Genomic DNA, 19,339 nt, shown 5'->3' on the forward strand with positions numbered 1-19,339 from the left:
GACAGTTTTTTAATCAGATAGGCCTACTGTAAAACAACATCTGCATGTTTGGGCCCTAGCTGGCAGTATGCCAAAACTGTGCTCTCAAATGACACTGGTGACGTCACAAGCGTGGAGCGGCGAAGACACGCTGGAGTGCGTATCCAATTGCATTGCCCCAAATTCACACCGAGCGTTCCACGTTTTTTTTTTACGTATGCAACGTAAGTAAGTAACGACTGTCTGTGAGTGTCTGTCTGTCTGTCTGTCTGTCTGTGGCACCAAATAGCGAACGGCTCGGTTTTGCCTGACCTGAAATATGCCACATTCACACAGGATCGACATGTGTCACCAAACTAGAAATGGCAATCTTCCCGCAGCCTGACTGAGTAAGCTAGCCAGCCACTTGGCTACCTCCTAGCCCAGGTTAGCTGAGTGCAGTCGGCGCATCACAAACCAACCAGCAGCTACCGAGAGAAGATGGCGGAGTACTCGCCTGTCCTGCCGATGAGGGATGGTGGAGCGAGGTTTGGTATCGGACAGCCCATCTTTCCCCGGTCCCGGTCCGGTTCAGAATCCGATAGTGAACTGTCTCAGAGTCTGGCCCGAACCAAGATCCGGTCTTACGGGAGTACGGCTAGCGTCGCGGCTTCTCTCGGCGAGAAATACATAGAGCATCGGGTCACAGACAGCGACACTTTGCAGGGCATAGCCCTCAAATACGAAGTAACGGTAAGGTTATTACCGGCACACACACACGTCTTGTGTGAATGTCTTGTGTGTTATGGTTGTGGATATTAAAATGTGAAATCTCATTCACCGCGCATTTGTTTTCATCAACTGTCATGCATGCGAGCATTTTTTGGGACCACCTATTTGCTACGCTGTCATATCATGGTCGCGAGTATAATAAAACCAGGGCTTGCAAGATTGAACTAGCATAGACCTACTACACGATTCAATTATTCTTAGATCCAAACATTTATGACTTTATGACTCTCATGATACCTGAATGCAACGGACGGACTGGGCAGGCTTCGACCCAGAAACTTCAGTATCAGATTTCATCCCATTCAAGGCCTGAGCGTTGCGTCCCTGCTCCACATTAGCTACATTGTTGCATTAACAACATGGTCATCATGACTCATAACAGAATGTGCTACAGTGTAGCACTGTTGGCTACTGTCTCCATACCTGTAGGACACCAGTGCAATAGAGTACTGGAACGAACAGGTTACACAAAGGGTCTTGTGTGAGCAACTTCAGCCACGTGCAGTGTTTGGCAGTCATCATTCCCATCTCTGTAGCTCACTGTCACTGATGACCATTGTGGACTACTCCAGTCCTGAAGGAGCACAGTGTGCTGGTTTTCCTTTAATCTGGTGTGTTAGTGTTGTGGTGAAACAAACGCTTGCACACACTGTCCCTCCAGGACTGGAGTAGCCCATCCCTGCCCTAGGGGCTTCTAGGAGTGTCTGTCTTCCTGACAGACAATGTACTTCCTGACAGAGTACATTGCTCATCTCTCACTCAATAACAACATGTGTTACTACCTACATTTCTATCAGTATTGATACTGTTGTTACTGCCTTGTGTTATTACAATCTTGTTAGTATTTCTATTTATGTTATGACTGCTTTGTGACTGCAGTTATTAATACTGATGTTATTGCTTTGTTAACCTGTTATTAATACTGTTATTGTTTTGTTATACCATGTTATTAATGTGTTATAATCGTTATGTCACATATATGATTCCAGATGGAGCAGATCAAGAGGACTAACAAGCTGTTCAGTAACGACTGTATCTTCCTGCGTAACACCCTCAACATCCCTGTGGTCTCAGAGACCTCTCCCTTCAACGGCCTGTCTCTAGAGTCCCCCGACGGAGATCCCCAGCACCAGGACTACAACCCCCTGTGTGTGGGGCAGGACAGGGACACTGAGGAGGGCCCCTCGCCGCCTCCGGCCCCTGGGCCTGGGGATAAGGACAGTAGTAGTTATAAACGGCCCCAGCCAGAAGAGCTGTCGGCTCAAGACTTCCTGCACAGACTGGACTTGCAGATTAAACAGTCTAAGCAGGCAGCACGCAGGCTCAAAGAAGAGGAAGTGAGGTAAGAGTTGGAATACGCCAATGTGGTGATAGCCAGTCACATGGGTTTCGTCCAAAATGGCACCTTAGTCCATATTTAGTACATTACTTTTTGAACAGGGCCTATTTATTTATTTTTATTTAAGCTTTATTTAACTCGGCAAGTCAGTTAAGAACAGACTCTTATTTACAATGACGGCCTACCCCGGCCAAACCCTAACACGGACAACGCTGGGCCAATTTTGCGCCGCCCTATGGGACTCCCAATCACGGCCGGTTGTGACACAGCCTGGAATCGAACCAGGGTCTGTAGTGACGCCTCCAGCACTTAGACCGCTGCGCCACTCGGGAGCCTATAGTGCTCTACTTTTGACCATAGCCCTATGTTCGGAATAGGGTGCCATTTGAAATAGTGTTCAATGTCAGATTTGCCCCTGGCACACTCAGTGAACCACATTGAACTGAACAACTGAGTTGACAACCATTCACCTTATCCCTTCTGCATACCACAGGACGTGTTCGCCCGCTAAGATAAAACCAATCAGCTTGGGGTAGGTAACACAAATCCTCAAGTCTAACGAAGTGGTAGGAGCTAGCAGTGGTTTTCAGACTAGAAATTCAGACTAGCAGTTGTCCTTTAGCCAACTCTTGTCTTAGTTAAAAGTTGCTTCGTCCAGGCGCATCACTCAAACCAGCAGTCAAATCAGCAGACTGCCTGTGAGCGAGACGTCGAATCAGAAAGCTGCCTGTGGAAGTGTGGCGTCCTGCTTACGCAGATGCAGGTGACGGATGCCTGTCGGATTCTGAGTTCCCACTGGCCAGTGCCCTTCTCTCCTGGCCTGCGATTGGCTGCTAGTCATAAATGTTGAGTCATGCAGACTTCCTGCCAAACTGTGGGTGGTGAGGGACTGAGATCAGGTGTGTGTGTGTGAGAGAGACAGTGAGTGAGTGTGCGCGTAGGAGGCTGAGAGCAGAAGATGTTGTCACTGCAGATGCCTTCACCCTGTGTGTGTGTACTGATGCGTCAGGAGAGAGAGATGTCCATCCACAGTGTCTTGGTCTGATCCCAGGCCACCTGACTCTCAGTACAGCCTATCTGTTAAACCTCTATTACTGCTCAGATTACATTCCAAACGGATGACGTTACACGACTGAGAGACAAGCAAACAACAAGCAATGACATGTTTTGTTTTTGCAGAGTAGTTTGTAGATCCAAGACTGAGAAAGAGAGGAAGAGTGAGATAGAAAGGGAAGACTGAAAGAGGGAGGGAGGGAGAAGTCCTCCACCTATTCAACCATTTCAGATTTCAGGAGTCTAGTGGAGTAGGGGCCGTCTAGTGGAGTAGGGGCCGTCTAGTGGTGTAGGGGCCGTCTAGTGGAGTAGGGGCCGTCTAGTGGAGTAGGGGCCGTCTAGGGGAGTAGGGGCCGTCTAGGGGAGTAGGGGCCGTCTAGTGGAGTAGGGGCCGTCTAGGGGAGTAGGGGCCGTCTAGGGGAGTAGGGGCCGTCTAGTGGAGTAGGGGCCGTCTAGTGGAGTAGGGGCCGTCTAGGGGAGTAGGGGCCGTCTAGGGGAGTAGGGGCCGTCTAGTGGAGTAGGGGCCGTCTAGGGGAGTAGGGGCCGTCTAGGGGAGTAGGGTCCGTCTAGGGGAGTAGGGGCTGTCTAGTGGAGTAGGGGCCGTCTAGTGGAGTAGGGGCCGTCTAGTGGAGTAGGGGCCGTCTAGTGGAGTAGGGGCCGTCTAGGGGAGTAGGGTCTCTCTAGGGGAGTAGGGTCTCTCTAGAGGAGTAGGGTCTCTCTCTAGTGGAGTAGGGTCTCTCTCTAGTGGAGTAGGGTCTCTCTAGGGGAGTAGGGGCCGTCTAGTGGAGTAGGGGCCGTCTAGTGGAGTAGGGGCCGTCTAGGGGAGTAGGGTCCGTCTAGGGGAGTAGGGTCCGTCTAGTGGAGTAGGGTCCGTCTAGTGGAGTAGGGGCCGTCTAGGGGAGTAGGGTCTCTCTAGAGGAGTAGGGTCTCTCTAGAGGAGTAGGGTCTCTCTCTAGTGGAGTAGGGTCTCTCTCTAGTGGAGTAGGGTCTCTCTCTAGTGGAGTAGGGTCTCTCTCTAGTGGAGTAGGGTCTCTCTCTAGTGGAGTAGGGTCTCTCTCTAGTGGAGTAGGGTCTCTCTCTAGTGGAGTAGGGTCTCTCTAGGGGAGTAGGGTCTCTCTAGGGGAGTAGGGTCTCTCTAGGGGAGTAGGGTCTCTCTAGGGGAGTAGGGTCCGTCTAGGGGAGTAGGGTCCGTCTAGTGGAGTAGGGTCCGTCTAGTGGAGTAGGGTCCGTCTAGGGGAGTAGGGTCCTTCTAGGGGAGTAGGGGCCGTCTAGGGGAGTAGGGGCCGTCTAGGGGAGTAGGGTCCGACCAGTGGAGTAGGGGCCGTCTAGGGGAGTAGGGGCCGTCTAGGGGAGTAGGGTCTCTCTAGGGGAGTAGGGTCTCTCTCTAGTGGAGTAGGGTCTCTCTCTAGTGGAGTAGGGTCTCTCTCTAGTGGAGTAGGGTCTCTCTCTAGTGGAGTAGGGTCTCTCTCTAGTGGAGTAGGGTCTCTCTCTAGTGGAGTAGGGTCTCTCTCTAGTGGAGTAGGGTCTCTCTCTAGTGGAGTAGGGTCTCTCTCTAGTGGAGTAGGGTCTCTCTAGGGGAGTAGGGTCTCTCTAGGGGAGTAGGGGCCGCCTAGGGGAGTAGGGTCTCTAGTGGAGTAGGGGCCGTTTATGGGAGTAGGGTATCTCTAGAGGAGTAGGGTCTCTCTAGTGGAGTAGGGTCCCTCTAGGGGAGTAGGGTCCCTCTAGGGGAGTAGGGTCCCTCTAGGGGAGTAGGGTCTCTCTAGGGGAGTAGGGGCCGCCTAGGGGAGTAGGGTCTCTAGTGGAGTAGGGGACGTTTAGGGGAGTAGGGTCTCTAGGGGAGTAGGGGCCGTTTAGTGGAGTAGGGGCCGTCTAGGGGAGTAGGGTCTCTCTAGGGGAGTAGGGTCTCTAGGGGAGTAGGGTCTCTAGGGGAGTAGGGTCTCTAGGGGAGTAGGGTCTCTCTAGGGGAGTAGGGGCCGCCTAGGGGAGTAGGGGCCGCCTAGGGGAGTAGGGGCCGCCTAGGGGAGTAGGGGCCGCCTAGGGGAGTAGGGGCCGCCTAGGGGAGTAGGGGCCGCCTAGGGGAGTAGGGTCTCTCTAGGGGAGTAGGGGCCGCCTAGGGGAGTAGGGGCCGCCTAGGGGAGTAGGGTCTCTCTAGGGGAGTAGGGGCCGCCTAGGGGAGTAGGGTCTCTAGTGGAGTAGGGGACGTTTAGGGGAGTAGGGTCTCTAGTGGAGTAGGGGCCGTCTAGTGGAGTAGGGGCCGTCTAGGGGAGTAGGGTCCGTCTAGGGGAGTAGGGTCCGTCTAGGGGAGTAGGGTCTCTAGGGGAGTAGGGTCTCTAGGGGAGTAGGGTCTCTCTAGGGGAGTAGGGTCTCTCTAGTGGAGTAGGGGCCGTCTAGTGGAGTAGGGGCCGTCTAGGGGAGTAGGGTCTCTCTAGGGGAGTAGGGGCCGTCTAGGGGAGTAGGGGCCGTCTAGGGGAGTAGGGGCCGTCTAGGGGAGTAGGGGCCGTCTAGGGGAGTAGGGGCCGTCTAGGGGAGTAGGGTCTCTAGGGGAGTAGGGTCTCTCTAGGGGAGTAGGGTCTCTCTAGTGGAGTAGGGGCCGTCTAGTGGAGTAGGGGCCGTCTAGGGGAGTAGGGTCTCTCTAGGGGAGTAGGGGCCGTCTAGGGGAGTAGGGTCTCTCTAGGGGAGTAGGGGCCGTCTAGGGGAGTAGGGTCCGTCTAGGGGAGTAGGGTCTCTCTAGAGGAGTAGGGTCTCTCTAGAGGAGTAGGGTCTCTCTCTAGTGGAGTAGGGTCTCTCTCTAGTGGAGTAGGGTCTCTCTCTAGTGGAGTAGGGTCTCTCTCTAGTGGAGTAGGGTCTCTCTCTAGTGGAGTAGGGTCTCTCTCTAGTGGAGTAGGGTCTCTCTAGGGGAGTAGGGGCCGTCTAGTGGAGTAGGGGCCGTCTAGTGGAGTATGGGCCGTCTAGGGGAGTAGGGGCCGTCTAGGGGAGTAGGGGCCGTCTAGTGGAGTAGGGGCCGTCTAGTGGAGTAGGGGCCGTCTAGTGGAGTAGGGGCCGTCTAGTGGAGTAGGGTCTCTCTAGAGGAGTAGGGTCTCTCTAGAGGAGTAGGGTCTCTCTCTAGTGGAGTAGGGTCTCTCTCTAGTGGAGTAGGGTCTCTCTCTAGTGGAGTAGGGTCTCTCTCTAGTGGAGTAGGGTCTCTCTAGTGGAGTAGGGTCTCTCTAGTGGAGTAGGGTCCGTCTAGGGGAGTAGGGTCCGTCTAGGGGAGTAGGGTCCGTCTAGGGGAGTAGGGTCCCTCTAGGGGAGTAGGGTCCCTCTAGGGGAGTAGGGTCTCTCTCTAGTGGAGTAGGGTCTCTCTCTAGTGGAGTAGGGTCTCTCTCTAGTGGAGTAGGGTCTCTCTAGGGGAGTAGGGGCCGTCTAGTGGAGTAGGGGCCGTCTAGTGGAGTATGGGCCGTCTAGGGGAGTAGGGTCCGTCTAGGGGAGTAGGGGCCGTCTAGTGGAGTAGGGGCCGTCTAGTGGAGTAGGGGCCGTCTAGTGGAGTAGGGTCTCTCTAGAGGAGTAGGGTCTCTCTAGAGGAGTAGGGTCTCTCTCTAGTGGAGTAGGGTCTCTCTCTAGTGGAGTAGGGTCTCTCTCTAGTGGAGTAGGGTCTCTCTCTAGTGGAGTAGGGTCTCTCTCTAGGGGAGTAGGGTCTCTCTAGGGGAGTAGGGTCTCTCTAGGGGAGTAGGGTCTCTCTAGTGGAGTAGGGTCTCTCTAGTGGAGTAGGGTCTCTCTAGTGGAGTAGGGTCCGTCTAGGGGAGTAGGGTCCGTCTAGGGGAGTAGGGTCCGTCTAGGGGAGTAGGGTCCCTCTAGTGGAGTAGGGGCCGTCTAGTGGAGTAGGGGCCGTCTAGTGGAGTAGGGTCTCTCTAGGGGAGTAGGGTCTCTCTCTAGTGGAGTAGGGTCTCTCTCTAGTGGAGTAGGGTCTCTCTCTAGTGGAGTAGGGTCTCTCTCTAGTGGAGTAGGGTCTCTCTAGGGGAGTAGGGTCTCTCTAGGGGAGTAGGGGCCGCCTAGGGGAGTAGGGTCTCTAGTGGAGTAGGGGCCGTTTATGGGAGTAGGGTATCTCTAGAGGAGTAGGGTCTCTCTAGTGGAGTAGGGGCCGTCTAGGGGAGTAGGGTCCCTCTAGGGGAGTAGGGGCCGTCTAGGGGAGTAGGGTCCGTCTAGGGGAGTAGGGTCTCTCTAGAGGAGTAGGGTCTCTCTAGAGGAGTAGGGTCTCTCTCTAGTGGAGTAGGGTCTCTCTCTAGTGGAGTAGGGTCTCTCTCTAGTGGAGTAGGGTCTCTCTCTAGTGGAGTAGGGTCTCTCTAGGGGAGTAGGGGCCGTCTAGTGGAGTAGGGGCCGTCTAGTGGAGTATGGGCCGTCTAGGGGAGTAGGGTCCGTCTAGGGGAGTAGGGGCCGTCTAGTGGAGTAGGGGCCGTCTAGTGGAGTAGGGGCCGTCTAGTGGAGTAGGGGCCGTCTAGTGGAGTAGGGTCTCTCTAGAGGAGTAGGGTCTCTCTAGAGGAGTAGGGTCTCTCTCTAGTGGAGTAGGGTCTCTCTCTAGTGGAGTAGGGTCTCTCTCTAGTGGAGTAGGGTCTCTCTCTAGTGGAGTAGGGTCTCTCTCTAGTGGAGTAGGGTCTCTCTCTAGTGGAGTAGGGTCTCTCTAGTGGAGTAGGGTCTCTCTAGGGGAGTAGGGTCCGTCTAGGGGAGTAGGGTCCGTCTAGGGGAGTAGGGTCTCTCTAGAGGAGTAGGGTCTCTCTAGAGGAGTAGGGTCTCTCTCTAGTGGAGTAGGGTCTCTCTCTAGTGGAGTAGGGTCTCTCTCTAGTGGAGTAGGGTCTCTCTAGGGGAGTAGGGGCCGTCTAGTGGAGTAGGGGCCGTCTAGTGGAGTATGGGCCGTCTAGGGGAGTAGGGTCCGTCTAGGGGAGTAGGGGCCGTCTAGTGGAGTAGGGGCCGTCTAGTGGAGTAGGGGCCGTCTAGTGGAGTAGGGTCTCTCTAGAGGAGTAGGGTCTCTCTAGAGGAGTAGGGTCTCTCTCTAGTGGAGTAGGGTCTCTCTCTAGTGGAGTAGGGTCTCTCTCTAGTGGAGTAGGGTCTCTCTCTAGTGGAGTAGGGTCTCTCTCTAGTGGAGTAGGGTCTCTCTCTAGTGGAGTAGGGTCTCTCTAGGGGAGTAGGGTCTCTCTAGGGGAGTAGGGTCCGTCTAGGGGAGTAGGGTCTCTAGTGGAGTAGGGTCCGTCTAGGGGAGTAGGGTCCGTCTAGGGGAGTAGGGTCCGTCTAGGGGAGTAGGGGCCGTCTAGTGGAGTAGGGGCCGTCTAGTGGAGTAGGGGCCGTCTAGTGGAGTAGGGTCTCTCTAGGGGAGTAGGGTCTCTCTCTAGTGGAGTAGGGTCTCTCTCTAGTGGAGTAGGGTCTCTCTCTAGTGGAGTAGGGTCTCTCTCTAGTGGAGTAGGGTCTCTCTCTAGTGGAGTAGGGTCTCTCTCTAGTGGAGTAGGGTCTCTCTAGGGGAGTAGGGTCTCTCTAGGGGAGTAGGGGCCGCCTAGGGGAGTAGGGTCTCTAGTGGAGTAGGGGCCGTTTATGGGAGTAGGGTATCTCTAGAGGAGTAGGGTCTCTCTAGTGGAGTAGGGGCCGTCTAGGGGAGTAGGGTCCCTCTAGGGGAGTAGGGTCTCTAGGGGAGTAGGGTCTCTAGGGGAGTAGGGTCTCTCTAGGGGAGTAGGGTCTCTCTAGGGGAGTAGGGGCCGCCTAGGGGAGTAGGGGCCGCCTAGGGGAGTAGGGTCTCTCTAGGGGAGTAGGGGCCGCCTAGGGGAGTAGGGTCTCTAGTGGAGTAGGGGACGTTTAGGGGAGTAGGGTCTCTAGTGGAGTAGGGTCTCTCTAGTGGAGTAGGGTCCGTCTAGGGGAGTAGGGTCCGTCTAGGGGAGTAGGGTCCGTCTAGGGGAGTAGGGTCCCTCTAGGGGAGTAGGGTCCCTCTAGGGGAGTAGGGTCTCTCTAGGGGAGTAGGGTCTCTCTAGGGGAGTAGGGTCTCTCTAGGGGAGTAGGGTCTCTCTAGGGGAGTAGGGTCTCTCTAGTGGAGTAGGGGCCGTCTAGTGGAGTAGGGGCCGTCTAGGGGAGTAGGGTCTCTCTAGGGGAGTAGGGGCCGTCTAGGGGAGTAGGGGCCGTCTAGGGGAGTAGGGTCTCTCTCGGGGAGTAGGGTCTCTCTAGGGGAGTAGGGTCTCTCTAGGGGAGTAGGGGCCGTCTAGTGGAGTAGGGGCCGTCTAGTGGAGTAGGGGCCGTCTAGGGGAGTGGGGTCTATTTGGAATTCAGCATAAGTCAGGCCTGAGCTTGTCTCGCTGACTATGCGTGCTGAGACACAGTCACGTCTGTGAAGATCGGCAAGTTGACTGGCATGTGCACACTAATGCACGCACTCTCTCCACACACACACATACTATTTAAGTTAGAGGAACTGCCAAGTCAGTCCTGAGTCACGCTGGCAGTAACTGCGCTCTCTCCCTGGCTAGGCCAGGGGCTGCATCCACAAAGTGTCTCAGAGTAGGAGTGGTGATCTAGGATCAGTTTAGCCTTTTAGATCACAAGGAATAAGGCTTACCATATACCATATATACCATCTTTCCGTCTGTTTGAGCACGTTTTTTCTTCGGTAGCTGAAGTCTACGATCCTTCGTTGGTGATTGGTCAACAGTGCGGATTCTTCAATTAAGTGTTTGTTGTCATTCGACGGCAACTAGTTTTCATTCACATTTTGTTCACTTGAGAACAAACGTCCCCGGAGGCTTGATACCTACGTCCCCGGAGGGTTGATACCTACTTCCCCAGAGGGTTGATACCTACGTCCCCAGAGGGTTGATACCTACGTCCCCGGAGGGTTGATGCCTACGTCCCCGGAGGGTTGATGCCTACGTCCCCGGAGGGTTGATGCCTACGTCCCCGGAGGGTTGATGCCTACGTCCCCGGAGGGTTGATGCCTACGTCCCCGGAGGGTTGATGCCTACGTCCCCGGAGGGTTGATGCCTACGTCCCCGGAGGGTTGATGCCTACGTCCCCGGAGGGTTGATGCCTACGTCCCCAGGTCTCTAAGGAGACCATAACCTGATCAACCTACAGCTGGGCAGCATTAGGGTTCAGTGCTCTGTGGTTTAACATTAGGGTTCAGTGCTCTGTGGTTTAAACGGGCAATCTGGGATTAGAAAACAACAAGCCGTCACCCTGCCACTTGTTTTGGTTAACAGTTGAGGGATGCGGCTGGAGAAATGTAACCACTCTCAAAATGTTTAATACAGAGCTATGGATGAAAGAGAAATTTAGTTTTAAATATAGTTTTAATATAGTTTTGAAGCTATGGAGTAAAGCAAGCTTTACATGATCTGAGACTTGGTACTGGAAACTGGGTTAGATGTTCTGCAGCTGAGCACAGTCATAGTTGGTAACAGGCAGTCTGTGCTGTCACTCTGAGACACACACACCTGCTGGTCTAATTGGAATGTGGGTTGCCGTGGTGCCTTATTGAGTCTGAATAATGGATGAACAATGCTCGGGGAGCAGTATGGTGCTCAGGTCACACGGTGCTCAGGTCACAGCAGCAGGCTGACCTAATTACTATTATCTAATAATTAAGGTGATAGAGGCTTCCTCTCCTTGTCACCTCCACCTCTCCTCCCTGTCCACCTCTCCTTCCTGTCTACCTCTCCTTCCTGTCCACCTCTCCTTCCTGTCTACCTATCCTTCCTGTCTACCTCTCCTTCCTGTCCACCTCTCCTTCCTGTCCACCTCTCCTTCCTGTCCACCTCTCCTTCCTGTCCACCTCTCCTTCCTGTCTACCTCTCCTTCCTGTCCACCTCTCCTTCCTGTCCACCTCTCCTTCCAGTCCACCTCTCCTTCCTGTCCACCTCTCCTTCCTGTCCACCTCTCCTTCCTGTCCACCTCTCCTTCCTGTCCACCTCTCCTTCCTGTCCACCTCTCCTTCCTGTCCACCTCTCCTTCCTGTCCACCTCTCCTTCCTGTCCACCTCTCCTTCCTGTCCACCTCTCCTTCCTGTCCACCTCTCCTTCCTGTCTACCTATCCTTCCTGTCCACCTCTCCTTCCTGTCCAGCTCTCCTTCCTGTCCCTCTCTCCTTCCTGTCCACTCCTCTCTCCTTCCTGTCCACTCCACTCCTCTCTCCTTCCTGTCCACTCCTCTCTCCTTCCTGTCCACTCCTCTCTCCTTCCTGTCCACTCCTCTCTCCTTCCTGTCCACTCCTCTCTCCTTCCTGTCCACCACTCTTTCACCTCCACCTCTCCTTCCTGTCCACCTCTCCTTCCTGTCCACCTCTCCTTCCTGTCCACCTCTCCTTCCTGTCCACCTCTCCTTCCTGTCCACCTCTCCTTCCTGTCCACCACTCTTTCACCTCCACCTCTCCTTCCTGTCCACCTCTCCTTCCTGTCCACCTCTCCTTCCTGTCCACCTCTCCTTCCTGTCCACCTCTCCTTCCTGTCCACTTATCTGAAAACAGTCTAGGGGGAAAATTGCTTGGGTATGAGTTAGAAATGTCGGTATTGGTAATTTGGGGTTTATGGTCCAAGCTCGACTGTAGGCTATTGCGATGCATCCCTATTAGGTCACATAGGAGGCCTCAACCCTCTGCAGACTGATCTATCAGCTAATTATAGATCTGCCAGGAAAGCGAGAGGGAGAGAATCAGGGTATGTGTGTATTAGGGAAGCAAGGACTAAATGAAGGAGAGGAAAGAGAGTGGGAGAGAAGATGGAAGGTGTGAAGGAAGGTGGTAAGGAGAGATGGAGAGAAGATGGAAGGTGCTAAGGAGAGATGGAGAGAAGATGGAAGGTGCTACGGAGGGATGGAGAGAAGATGGAAGGTGGTAAGGAGGGATGGAGAGAAGATGGAAGGTGGTAAGGAGGGATGGAGAGAAGATGGAAGGTGCTAAGGAGGGATGGAGAGAAGATGGAAGGTGGTAAGGAGGGATGGAGAGAAGATGGAAGGTGGTAAGGAGGGATGGAGAGAAGATGGAAGGTGCTAAGTGTATATGACACAGGCGGCTGGTGGCACCTTCATTGGGGAGGACAGGCTCATAGTTATGGCTGGAACAGAATAAATGGAATGGTATCAAACGCATTGTTTCCATGTCTTTGATACCATTCAATATAATCCATTCCATAATTTATTATGAACCGGCCTCTCCTCACCAGCCTCCTGTGATACCAGAGCCATATCTATATAGCTATGTTTCAGCTGTATGGTACTACAGTACATCCGCCAGCCAAGGACCTGTATGGTTAGTAACAGTATAGTTATCAGTCTGGACCTGTATGGTTAGTAACAGTATAGTTATCAGTCTGGTTCTGAGGGGTTAGTAACAGTATAGTTATCAGTCTGGTTCTGTGTGGTTAGTAACATTATAATTATCCGTCTGGTTCTGTATGGTTCTGTGTTGTTAGTAACAGTATAGTTATCAGTCTGGTTCTGTATGGTTCTGTGTGGTTAGTAACATTATAGTTATCCGTCTGGTTCTGTATGGTTCTGTGTGGTTAGTAACAGTATAGTTATCAGTCTGGTTCTGTATGGTTCTGTGTGGTTAGTAACAGTATAGTTATCAGTCTGGTTCTGTGTGGTTCTGTGTGGTTAGTAACAGTATAGTTATCAGTCTGGTTCTGTGTGGTTAGTAACAGTATAGTTATCAGTATGGTTCTGTGTGGTTAGTAACAGTATAGTTATCAGTCTGGTTCTGTGTGGTTAGTAACAGTATAGTTATCAGTCTGGTTCTGTGTGGTTAGTAACAGTATAGTTATCAGTCTGGTTCTGTGTGGTTAGTAACAGTATAGTTATCAGTCTGGTTCTGTGTGGTTAGTAACAGTATAGTTATCAGTCTGGTTCTGTGTGGTTAGTAACAGTATAGTTATCAGTCTGGTTCTGTGTGGTTAGTAACAGTATAGTTATCAGTCTGGTTCTGTGTGGTTAGTAACATTATAGTTATCAGTCTGGTTCTGTATGGTTCTGTGTGGTTAGTAACAGTATAGTTATCAGTCTGGTTCTGTATGGTTCTGTGTGGTTAGTAACAGTATAGTTATCAGTTGGGTTCTGTATGGTTCTGTGTGGTTAGTAACATTATGGTTATCAGTCTGGTACTGTGTGGTTAGTAACATTATAGTTATCAGTCTGGTTCTGGGTGGTTAGTAACATTATAGTTATCAGTCTGGTTCTGTATGGTTCTGTATGGTTAGTAACATTATGGTTATCAGTCTGGTACTGTGTGGTTAGTAACATTATAGTTATCAGTCTGGTTCTGTGTGGTTAGTAACAGTATAGTTATCAGTCTGGTTCTGGGTGGTTAGTAACATTATAGTTATCAGTCTGGTTCTGTATGGTTCTGTATGGTTAGTAACATTATGGTTATCAGTCTGGTACTGTGTGGTTAGTAACATTATAGTTATCAGTCTGGTACTGTGTGGTTAGTAACATTATAGTTATCAGTCTGGTTCTATGTGGTTAGTAACAGTATAGTTATCAGTCTGGTTCTGGGTGGTTAGTAACATTATAGTTATCAGTCTGGTTCTGTATGGTTCTGTATGGTTAGTAACCTTATGGTTATCAGTCTGGTACTGTGTGGTTAGTAACATTATAGTTATCAGTCTGGTTCTGTATGGTTCTGTGTGGTTAGTAACAGTATAGGTATCAGTCTGGTTCTGTATGGTTCTGTGTGGTTAGTAACCTTATGGTTATCAGTCTGGTTCTGTGTGGTTAGTAACAGTATAGTTATCAGTCTGGTTCTGAGGGGTTAGTAACATTATCGTTATCTGTCTGGTTCTGTGTGGTTAGTAACAGTATAATTATCAGTCTGGTTCTGTATGGTTCTGTGTGGTTAGTAACAGTATAGTTATCAGTCTGGTTCTGTATGGTTCTGTGTGGTTAGTACCAGTATAGTTATCAGTCTGGTTCTGTATGGTTCTGTGTGGTTAGTAACAGTATAGTTATCAGTCTGGTTCTGTATGGTTCTGTGTGGTTAGTAACAGTATAGTTATCAGTCTGGTTCTGTATGGTTCTGTGTGGTTAGTAACAGTATAGGTATCAGTCTGGTTCTGTATGGTTAGTAACATTATAGTTATCAGTCTGGTTCTGTATGGTTCTGTGTGGTTAGTAACAGTATAGTTATCAGTCTGGTTCTGTATGGTTCTGTGTGGTTAGTAACAGTATAGTTATCAGTCTGGTTCTGTGTGGTTAGTAACAGTATAGTTATCAGTCTGGTTCTGTATGGTTCTGTGTGGTTAGTAACAGTATAGTTATCAGTCTGGTTCTGTATGGTTCTGTGTGGTTAGTAACAGTATAGTTATCAGTCTGGTTCTGTGTGGTTCTGTGTGGTTAGTAACAGTATAGTTATCAGTCTGGTTCTGGCACCAGGTCTATGTTTACTCTGGCGTCTGTGAGGAAACAGGAGCGTGCCTCTTGTTGGAGCAAACACACTGTATGACTAGGGTTTGAGTCTGACACACACACACACACACACACACACATACACATATATATATATATATTGTGGTCTGAGATGGCTTTAGTTAGCAAACACCCAGCTTATAGGGTGTGTCTATATGCAAATAGAGGGAATTCACTGGATGTTATGTTAGTGTGTGTTGATGACTTGTGTGTGTTATTTAGTTGTATTTGTCACATGTACAGAATACACATGGTATACACCGTCCAATTAAATGCTTACCAGCAGGTGCTTTCTGGACGATGCAACAACAATAAGAAATGATAAAATATGAAAATAGGAACATAAAGTAAATGTCTCAGTAGAATAAACATGTTAACATCACTATAATACAGGAAGTGATCATTTATAGTCCAATATTTACGTGTTTTGGGGAAGGGGGGATTGGGGGGGCAAGTGTTTAAATGATGCAGTATTTAGCAATAATAACAGTCTGGTGGCAGCAATTGTGATGTGTGTGTGTGTGAGTGTGGATGAGTGTATATCTGTGGGTGTGAGTGTGGATGAGTGTATATCTGTGTGGGTGTGAGTGTGGATGAGTGTATATCTGTGAGTGTGGATGAGTGTATATCTGTGGGTGTGAGTGTGGATGAGTATATATCTGTGTGTGGGTGTGTGGATGAGTGTATATCAGTATGTGGATGAGTGTATATCTGTGTGGATGAGTGTATCTGTGGGTGTGTGTGTGTGGATGAGTTGGTGTGAGTGTGGATGAGTGTATAACAGTGTGAGTGTGGATGAGTGTGTATATACAGTGGGGAGAACAAGTATTTGATACACTGCCGATTTTGCAGGTTTTCCTACTTACAAAGCATGTAGAGGTCTGTAATTTTGTATCATAGGTACACTTCAACTGTGAGAGGCGGAATCTAAAACAAAAATCCAGAAAATCACATTGTATGATTTTTAAGTAATTCATTTGCATTTTATTGCATGACATAAGTATTTGATCACCTACCAACCAGTAAGAATTCCGGCTCTCACAGACCTGTTAGTTTTTCTTTAAGAAGTCCTCCTGTTCTCCACTCATTACCTGTATTAACTGCACCTGTTTGAACTCGTTACCTGTATAAAAGACACCTGTCCACACACTCAATCAAACAGACTCCAACATCTCCACAATGGCCAAGACCAGAGAGCTGTGTAAGGACATCAGGGATAAAATTATAGACCTGCACAAGGCTGGGATGGGCTACAGGACAATAGGCAAGCAGCTTGGTGAGAAGGCAACAACTGTTGGCGCAATTATTAGAAAATGGAAGAAGTTCAAGATGACGGTCAATCACCCTCGGTCTGGGGCTCCATGCAAGATCTCACCTCGTGGGGCATCAATGATCATGAGGAAGGTGAGGGATCAGCCCAGAACTACACGGCAGGACCTGGTCAATGACCTGAAGAGAGCTGGGACCACAGTCTCAAAGAAAACCATTAGTAACACACTACGCCGTCATGGATTAAAATCCTGCAGCGCACGCAAGGTCCCCCTGCTCAAGCCAGTTTATGTCCAGGACCGTCTGAAGTTTGCCAATGACCATCTGGATGATCCAGAGGAGGAATGGGAGAAGGTCATGTGATCTGATGAGACAAAAATAGAGCTTTTTGGTCTAAACTCCACTCGCCGTGTTTGGAGGAAGAAGAAAGATGAGTACAACCCCAAGAACACCATCCCAACCGTGAAGCATGGAGGTGGAAACATCATTCTTTGGGATGCTTTTCTGCAAAGGGGACAGGACGACTGCACCGTATTGAGGGGAGGATGGATGGGGCCATGTATTGCGGGATCTTGGCCAACAAACTCCTTATCTCAGTAAGAGCATTGAAGATGGGTCATGGCTGGGACTTCCAGCATGACAATGACCCGAAACACACAGCCAGGGCAACTAAGGAGTGTCTCAGTAAGAAGCATCTCAAGGTCCTGGAGTGGCCTAGCCAGTGTCCAGACCTGAACCCAATAGAAAATCTTTGGAGGGAGCTGAAAGTCCGTATTGCCCAGCGACAGCCCCGAAACCTGAAGGATCTGGAGAAGGTCTGTATGGAGGAGTGGGCCAAAATCCCTGCTGCAGTGTGTGCAAACCTGGTCAAGAACTACAGGAAACGTATGATCTCTGTAATTGCAAACAAAGGTTTCTGTACCAAATATTAAGTTCTGCTTTTCTGATGTATCAAATACTTATGTCATGCAATAAAATGCTAATTAATTCCTTAAAAATCATACAATATGATTTTCTGGACCTCTACATGCTTTGTAAGTAGGAAAACCTGCAAAATCGGCAGTTCTCCCCACTGTATGTGTGGGACGAGTGTATGTCTGTGTGGATATGAGTGTATATCTGTGTGGGTGAGTGTGGGGTGTGGGATGAGTGTATATCTGTGTGGGTGTGTGTGGGATGAGTGTATGTATATCTGTGTGGGTGTGAGTGTGGATGAGTGTATATCTGTGGGTGTGAGTGTGGATGAGGTGCGGAAAGTCTGCATGTGGTCAGTACAGTTTATGTGTGTGTTGATATGTGTGTGCGTGCTAACGTGTGTGTTCTGTTTGTTCACAGGGACAGTGAAGAGGAATACACACTTCCTGTTTCATCATACCAGGAGATCTAAAGGACACTCGTTTACCTGAAGCCCTGATTAACACCCATCTACCCACAAGTCCACCCATCACTCCTTCCTACCTTTCCCTTCCTCTCTTTTACCAAACCATGACACTGGACGTCATGTCTAAGTGTTTGAACTGAGGATTCATCCTTTGCCTTTTTAATATTAGTATCATTATCATACGTTGTATTATTAGTATTCTTCTGGTTTTGTACTGTTCAACTGCTGTCAATCATCTGAACAGCAGGTAGTCTGTTACTATGACACTCATCCACTCACTACAAGTCTACATGCTGCTGCTGTACAGAATAACCCTCACAGGTGTGACTCTGATGATCCAATCCCTCCTAGAATAGCATCAGTCCACTAGATGGATGGATAGATAGATAGATGGAGAAGCCTCCAGTATTACCTCCTCTTCCTCCTCCTACTCCTCTCTTCCTCCTCTCCTCTCTTCTTCCTCCTCTCCTCTTTTCCTCCTCCTCTAACTCTCCTTCTCCTCTCTTCCTCCTCCTCCTCTCTTCTTCCTCCTCTCCTCCTCCTCCGTGTTTGAAACTAGGTTGCGTCCATAAATGCAGCCTATTTATACCCCACATTGTGTGCATCCCAAATGGCTCCCTATTCCCTATGTAGTGCACTACTTTTGACCACGGCCCGTAGGGTTCACTACTTTTGACCAGGGCCCGTAGGGTTCACTACTTTTGACCAGGGCCCGTAGGGTTCACTACTTTTGACCAGGGCCCGTAGGGTTCACTACTTTTGACCAGGGCCCGTAGGGTTCACTACTTTTGACCAGGGCCCGTAGGGTTTTGGTCAAGAGGAGTGTATAACATAGACAATGGGGTGCCATTTTGGATGTATCCCTCGACTGAATTCTCACCAGAAGCTGTGGATGGGAGGGGTGGTGAAGCTGTGGATGGGAGGGGTGGTGAAGCTGTGGATGGGAGGGGTGGTGAAGCTGTGGATGGGAGGGGTGGTGAAGCTGTGGATGGGAGGGGTGGTGAAGCTGTGGATGGGAGGGGTGGTGAAGCCTTTTAAATGTTTTGTTTACCTTTTTAGAAGCATTCATTGGTGACATAAAGGGAAAGCTCTTTTTGAAGTGTGAATGTGCTGTTGTTTTTAAGTGTGTGAAATACTGTACAAATTAAACCATGGCTGAGTTTTAATGTGCTTTTTCTTGATTTTTGAGGATGAATAAATGCAACTTTAAAACAGACTTCTCTTGGTTGCCTAGTTGTTTTTGTTGATGATGAATGTCGTACATTTTACTGAGTTCCTCTCCTCTCGTCTCGTGTGGCATCCTTCCAAATCTCATCTTGTTGACTGGACTATAAGGTGAGAAGCCTGGGCCTCTGGCTACCCGCCCCTCTGATAGTTGAATGTTTGAAGAAAGAAGAGTTGAACATGTTGAACAGCTTCATGTGTTTCCATAGGATCACAGGATAGATGTAACTATACGGAGAATCATCTGGAATGTGACTCAATATTCAAACTTATGCCTTTCTTCATATCTTCTAGTAGCATCAGCTCTCTCTCGATCAATAACCATATTGGCTGAAAATCCTGCCTCTTAATGTCAGGTAGCAACATGAGGAACTACATTGTCTCACACAAAGTTTGCATCCCAAATAGCACCCTATTCCATATTAAGGCCCATAAGGCTCTGGTCAGAAGTAGTGCACTTTATAGGGAATAGGGTGCCATTTGGGATGAAACCTTTGATATTCTCTTTACCGGAGTCAACTACACATATAAAGAAAGGCAATGTTTTAATTGCTTTTACATTTTTGGAAAAAACATCACACATATTTACATTTAAAAATACTTAATTTTGTGTCTAGAGTGGTAGTATACATGTTGAATATACTGAGACATATAGGTGGGGACAGATCTAGGATCAGCTTGTCCTCCCACAATCCTAACCTTTACCATTAGTGGGGAAAATGTACAACTGATCCACGATCAGCATCTAGAGGCAACTTCCCACTACTACCCAAATCAGATAGATGGAAATGACACAAACAGGGCCCCCTGCAGGGCCCCAAAGGAATTACCCCAGAACAAAGAGGAGAGGATGGACATACAGGGCTGAAATGATACTGAACAACACAACTGTTTTTGGTTGAGTTAAAAGCCTTAATACAATAGATT

General features: G+C 49.8%; 1 protein-coding gene across 1 annotated transcript; it reads left to right on the forward strand.

Annotated features, from left to right (window-relative positions):
- The first annotated feature begins 216 nt into the window (after positions 1-216).
- On the forward strand, positions 217-17,655 carry LOC120048787 (lysM and putative peptidoglycan-binding domain-containing protein 2-like). The gene is made up of 3 exons (XM_038995010.1): positions 217-711; positions 1,740-2,092; positions 17,143-17,655. Exons 1-3 carry the CDS (start codon positions 460-462, stop codon positions 17,192-17,194), a joined length of 657 nt encoding a protein of 218 aa, XP_038850938.1. The 5' UTR covers positions 217-459; the 3' UTR covers positions 17,195-17,655.
- Positions 17,656-19,339: the final 1,684 nt, after the last annotated feature.

This window comes from Salvelinus namaycush, chromosome 1 (assembly GCF_016432855.1).
Source record: "Salvelinus namaycush isolate Seneca chromosome 1, SaNama_1.0, whole genome shotgun sequence".
In the NCBI taxonomy this organism is placed as follows: domain Eukaryota; kingdom Metazoa; phylum Chordata; class Actinopteri; order Salmoniformes; family Salmonidae; genus Salvelinus; species Salvelinus namaycush.